A 6,000-nucleotide genomic window follows, 5' to 3' on the forward strand; every position below is an offset into this window, starting at 1 on the left:
TCAGAAAGAAACACCTGGAGAAGCAGGGGGCACGTGCTTGCTGCAAGCTTTGGGAAAGTTTCTGGCTATGCAGTCCAGCTGCATCTCTGTTTATACACATACATGTACCAGCACCTATAGCCTCACACTGGGGCATGGAGAGATTTCTGCAGGGTCAATATCACCTCTCCAGCATGTGCTGGAAGGCAAGTTTCCTTCACGAGCACCTCACCTTAAAATCTGTCAATCCTTTTAGAAGAACAAGGCAATATTGCATGGCTGAGCTTGGCAGGCAGGAAAGGCTGCTTTGCCTCCACCTCCAGCAAGTATCACAGCACTGTGGGACAATCACCTGTTGAGTATCTCAGTGAGGCACGATTAAAGAACCACCAACAAGTCAACAGAGGTACTTACATCTGTCACTTCGGTCTTCGGGACTGGATGAAGTCTCACGGTCAGAAATGAGGCCAGAAACCGCAAAGATCTTCTTCCCCGTATCATCAACTTTGAGGGAGCCGGGGGAGCTGGAAGGGAGCTGCGTGCCAAACTCGTACTCCTTCCCATCAGTGTCCGAGAAGCGCAGATGGGGTGAGTCAGTGTCGTGGCAGTTCTTGAGGCGCTTGGCCGGCGTAAAGGCTGACTGGTAGCTCTCCCGGTCTTCAGTAGATGCAAAGGGGCGGAAAGCCCCAACGCCGCTGTGGTTCAACATACTGATCGGGGTGCAGTCCAGGTTGGGGGGTGCAAACTGGGGGTGGAGGTGAAGCAAGGACGGGGGAAAGTCACGGTTTGCGAACGCTCCCGGCACCCCGCCTTGACGGTGGTACATGGAGGCAAAAGTATACGAGCCATTGGTAAAGGGAATGTGCACGTCCTTATCTGCTGACACGGGGACTCCAAAAGGCCTCGGCTGCTGGCAGGGAATGGAAGCATCACGGCTGGCTTCAGCGGTGGAGGCAAGAACCATCAGTGCTGGGGAGGCCAGTGGGTTGGGGAGATAGGGTGAGTTCTCCATCTTGAACGCTGCCCGGTGTAAGTCCATCGGAGTCTCTTTCCTCAGCAGGATCACAAGCAGAACGATCTTCCCTGGAAGGAAAGCAAAGCGATGCCTAGGAATGGAGCGGGGAAAACTACTGGAGCATCGTCACCCTCCGAACACTGCAAGGAAACAGAAAAGGAAAGAAAACACAGCTGGTTAGGTGACTGCACTCATCTCTCTGGGACGCTCCAGCAGCAGGGTGGCCACATGTGTTACAAGCCACCGGCCGGAGACGCGCCACTGTTCTCATTCAAGAAAATCAATAGACAACTTCACACACTAGTGGAATCAGCCCTGGCCCTCCAGGTTAAAGGGTATCATCCAGTGCAGATGAATGAAAGGCAAACCCAACATAATAACATGCAGATTTAATAATGCACTAATAAAAAAGGTTCAGTATAAAATTAACATAGTAACTCCAAATTATAATTGGAATTTTATATGGCAAGTGGCACGTACATATAACCGCAATAAACTTAAGAAAGCCCCCACATACACACACCACTATTTGCTTGGGGAGGGGGTGTAGAACCAACATAAAAATATCCTTTGTACATAGTTAACCCAAATCAGCCAGCATACATGGTTATACTGTACACGATGCCTGAGACTTATATAACAGACATATATTTTTTCTCACTGTCACAGTACACATTGGTAGATAAGTACTCACGCACACAGTACCCAACACCATCATATATATGTACACACATCATTGGAATGTAAGAATGTGACCGTGCCTTGGTGCGTGTGTGTAATACACAAACACACACGTGTGCACACGCGGTCCCTGGTAGCCAAAGGAGAAGAGACTTCTCCAGTAAAATGCCTGGCGTCTCTGGTAATATTTAAAATCATAATGGGTGCTTCTGCCATCTGATCTCTGCAAGTGTCTGCCTTTCGGGTCGGGGACAAGAGAGGATGGATCAGTAATTTTAGTTCCTAATGCACTCGCTCTTAAGTAGATTTGTAAACCGCCCTGGATGTGCCATTAACATTTAGAGGAAAATGTTAACAAAATTTCTGCCTTGCATCTTGCTGAGCCTCCCAGGTTGGTGGCAGCCACCCACCCAGCCACAGCCCCCTCCCAGGGTGAAAGAAGGGAAAATGTTCCTTTCTGTATCTCCCCCAGTTCGCAGTGGCTTTTTGTGTTGTTATTTTCTCCCCCAATCAATCTCGTGTCTTTTCTTTTAAGCTTCCGCCGCCTGCCATTCAGGCCCCACAACCCAGCTTAAAATACAAGGACTATAACTTTGAAACAATATACTAGCCGCCGGAGCTCAAAGGGCCAGAAAAATCATATAATAATAAAAAGCTGTTACAAATTGTGCCTCTTAAATCCAGAGGGTCAAACATCTCAAATAAAACTTAGTGAAAGAGTGTCTCCCTAATGGAGTGCCTTTTGTACTCCATGAATGAGGGAGCCTAGGTTAACAAAGTGTATGAAATCCAGTCTGGGGCTTTAATGCAGTTCAGTGATAGCATTTCCTCTCTCCCATCCTGTACCCAGCCGCTCCACTGACTGTTATGAATTGTGAAGATGAGTGGACATCATCTCTCTGCTTCCTCATTTGGCACCCACCCTTACAGACATCATTGCTAAATTACCAGATTATGTATCTCGCATTAACGGATCTGCTCTCTTCCAAATTTTAAATAACTTTCTCATTGAGTTCTTGCCACAGAGAGCGAGGGGGAGAGGAAGAGCGAGGGGTGCCAAGGGCATCCTGGTCAGCACTGCAGTCCTGGGTACACTTGCTCTGCTGCTTCACAGGAGGCTGATCAAAACCTGGAGGTCAGGAAACTGCAGCCACTGGCTGGGGGCTCGTGTAACCATGTAAATATATATATATACACACACACATAATTATATATCTAAAGAAATGCATACAAATAAGCCACTGTCCTCAGAAATAAACAATCATTAACATGGAAGTGAAACTGAGCAATCACGGAAAAACGTGGATTTCCAGGGAAAAAAAAAAAAGCAACCACCTCTGCCTGCTTTTCTATTTTTACTTGTGCTTTCACCCCATTACGTTAAATGTATTTCATAAATTAGTAATCTGGCCGCAACACTTGACACTCCTGTAGGATACTGTGAATCACTATGGCCGTTTATTCGTTTGCAAACTTCATTACGCCAGGAATAAATCAACACATTACAATATCTCAGCCAGCCAAATTTAATTTTTTTTCAGCTCCCACTTCCTTTTTCGTTCTCTCTTGCTCCTTGCTCGCCCAACACCTCCCCACCCCCCAGCAACACGGACAGATTAGGCTGCGGCGGACCAGTCATTATGAAAATCTATCGTTAATACACTCCCAATGTCAAAATGTCATAGGTTTAAATACAGAACCCAAAAATAAGAAAACTAACTGACCTTCTTAATTAAAAAAATATGGATTGCAGGGTAATCAGCTGGAGGGAACATTTGGGTGCTGGGAAGGCAGTGGGCACAGGTGGAGTGAGGAGCTGCTACTTTTCTGCCTCTATGCTGATTTTTTTTAATTTAGCACCTCGCGCAAATCCAGATTAAAATAACTCCAGCTATTGATCCGAGCAGTGGAATTGACATTAATTTTAGTTCACTTCTCACTTTGCAAAGGGATCAATAGGAAGTAATAACAGCTGACATCCCCGCTGAAAGGAGGAGAAAAGACGGGCTAGAGACAGAAATCGAAAAGCAACCAAATAAATCAGCAGCTACTTTTCCACGGCATCAGACAAACTCCAAACAGATTGCAAAAAGTCTTTGTTGAATTAACTAAACAAGGAGTAGAGGGAGGAGGGGTGGAGATCAATCTAGGAAGCTACATAAACTGTCTACCAAGTATGAAGGTTAGAAAGACACACTGAAAACTAACTCTGATTTTTTATTATTTTTTTTTCATGGCTACCTATATGCATAGTAATTGGTTTTCAGAGCTACCCTGTTTAAGATGTACAAGATGTGTAATCATGTGTGTTACTAATAACAAGGCTAAACATGCCACAACCAAGGCAAATTGAATCAAGAGCCTTTAGCTCTGAACCACAAAAAAAATCTCTCACCAAGGAACAAGTTGTAATCAGTCCTCTCTGGCTCAGTTTTGATTCCTCTGCTTACAGAGGTTGTAGCACTGTGCTGCATAAGTTAAGAGGGAAGTCTGATAAAAGTAGGAGAAGCCATGACCCAACTGGATTTAGCAGGCACCACAAACACCCAGCAAGAGGAGAAAACAGCAGTGACTGCTGGTTATAGGCGTAAACCCCACTTGCTAATCAGCCTCAAAGAAACGCGCTCATATGCAAGCACATGCACACCCCATACACAGCCACCAGATCTGCAAATCTTCTACTAAAATGTTACTCGGAGTTCCTACTACTAAATCACCTCTCTGCTATCGATTAAAATAAATAAAACACACCACTCTGGCTTCTACAACAGGTTGCATTTTTGTGGTCTCTCAACCATTTCCAAATGCCAGAGATTAAAATAATGGGGCAAATTAATGTCTTTCTCCCTCCAGAAAAAAAGTTTTCTTGGGGAAAAAATTAATTAGCGAGATACAGGGGAGGAAAAAAGATTAAAACATTAGGAAATCCAGGAAAATTGATGATGCATGTAAATTAGGAAATGCCCAGGAAAAAAAAAATCACAATATCCATTTACATTAAAAAGTTTTCCCCCATAAATGTCAAGTAGGAATTCAGAAATATGCTCTGCGCAGAAAAGCCAAAGATTATAAAACAAAATAATGCCAGCTGTTTGGGGATTTAGGTGCTCAAATGGATTATATATTTGAACCAAACTGGATTTCCTTATAATAAATAAAACAAATGCAAGCTCGAAAGCCAACAAAGGAGAGCTCTCATCACTGGATTAAGATACAAAGGAAAAACAGTTAATTTTTTTTTTTCCAACGCGTGAAATATGCCAACTGCAGCCGCACACCCGGACAGCTGCTGTGGAAACCGGTTTAATGGGGAAAGGGAAAAAAATTAGGAGAGCGGGGAGCGGAGGAGGCGGCGGCGGGGCCGGGCGGAGCGGCCCCGGTCCCCGGACTGCGCCCCCGCTCCTGCTTGGCTGTAAACTTCTTCTTCAAAAAAAAAAAATTAAAACCCCCCAATTAAAAAAAAAAAAATAAATAAAAACAGGGGGGAAAGCCCCCGGGCCGGTAGGGCGCTCCCGCGGCGGCGGCTGCCGGAGAGAGGAAGCGCCGGGGGTTCGGGAAGAGGGGGAAAAAAAAGAGAGAAAGAAGGAAAAAAAAAAACCCAACCCACAGCCTACCGAGGGGTTCGCTGCCGCTTCGCCCCCGGCCCGCATCCTCGGCCCCGCTCCCGACTTGGCGAAATCCGAACGAAAATCGCCGGCGGCGTCGCCCCGGGGGCAGCCCCGCTCCGCCGGGCAGCGCGGGCGGCGGGCGCGCCCCGGCCCCGGGCACCGGCCCCTCCGGCAGCGCCCGCCCCAACCGGGCCGGCACCCGCCTGCCGCCCCCTCTCCCTCCCGCTGCCGGCTTTTCTCCCCCGCCCGAGGGGATCGTTCAATAAACCCAAACAAAATAAAATCCGTCGGGGGTGAGCCCCGGGCTGGAGCCTACCGACGCCGCCAAGCCCCGCCACTTCCCGCTCCCCGCCGGCGCATTAAACAGGTGTTTGTTGGGCCGCGGCTGCGGGCACGGCCCGGTCCGACCCGGCCCGGCTCAGTCCCGCCCGGCCCCGTCGGGAAGCGGCGATCGGGGCGCAGCCGGGGCCGCTCCTCTCCAGCCGCTTCGGGAATTATTCAATCCCGGGGAGGGCAGCGGGAGGGGGCACCGCCAGCCCGGTCCGTACAGCCCGTTAAGTCGCCTTTCCACCCCCACCACTTTTTCTTCCTCTTTAAGCCCCGAGTTACAAAGATCATCAAACGCGAAGATGCCCGGAGTTGTTTGGATTTATTGCAACAATCACTTACCATACACATTTCCTGTGTGGAAGGATAAGCATTCAATACAACTCTTTA

At 47.8% G+C, this 6,000-nt stretch overlaps 1 protein-coding gene across 6 annotated transcripts in view; it reads right to left on the reverse strand.

Moving 5' to 3' along the window:
- The window catches only part of RNF220 (ring finger protein 220), a 214,004-nt gene extending 212,881 nt beyond the window's left edge, over positions 1-1,123 (reverse strand). For 2 of the 6 annotated variants that reach the window (XM_027683048.1, XM_027683045.1), the window contains exon 1: positions 394-1,114. In XM_027683048.1, the coding sequence (XP_027538849.1) occupies positions 394-1,018 (625 nt within the window). In that variant the 5' untranslated portion in view covers positions 1,019-1,114. Of the gene's footprint in view, positions 1-393 lie in introns of all 6 variants that reach the window. The other 4 variants (XM_027683047.1, XM_027683043.1, XM_027683044.1 and 1 more) reach the window with 4 other exon arrangements.
- Between the last annotated feature and the right edge of the window lie 4,877 nt (positions 1,124-6,000).

This window comes from Neopelma chrysocephalum, unplaced genomic scaffold (assembly GCF_003984885.1).
Source record: "Neopelma chrysocephalum unplaced genomic scaffold, ASM398488v2 Primary Assembly neopelma1_64, whole genome shotgun sequence".
Taxonomy (NCBI): Eukaryota; Metazoa; Chordata; class Aves; order Passeriformes; family Pipridae; genus Neopelma; species Neopelma chrysocephalum.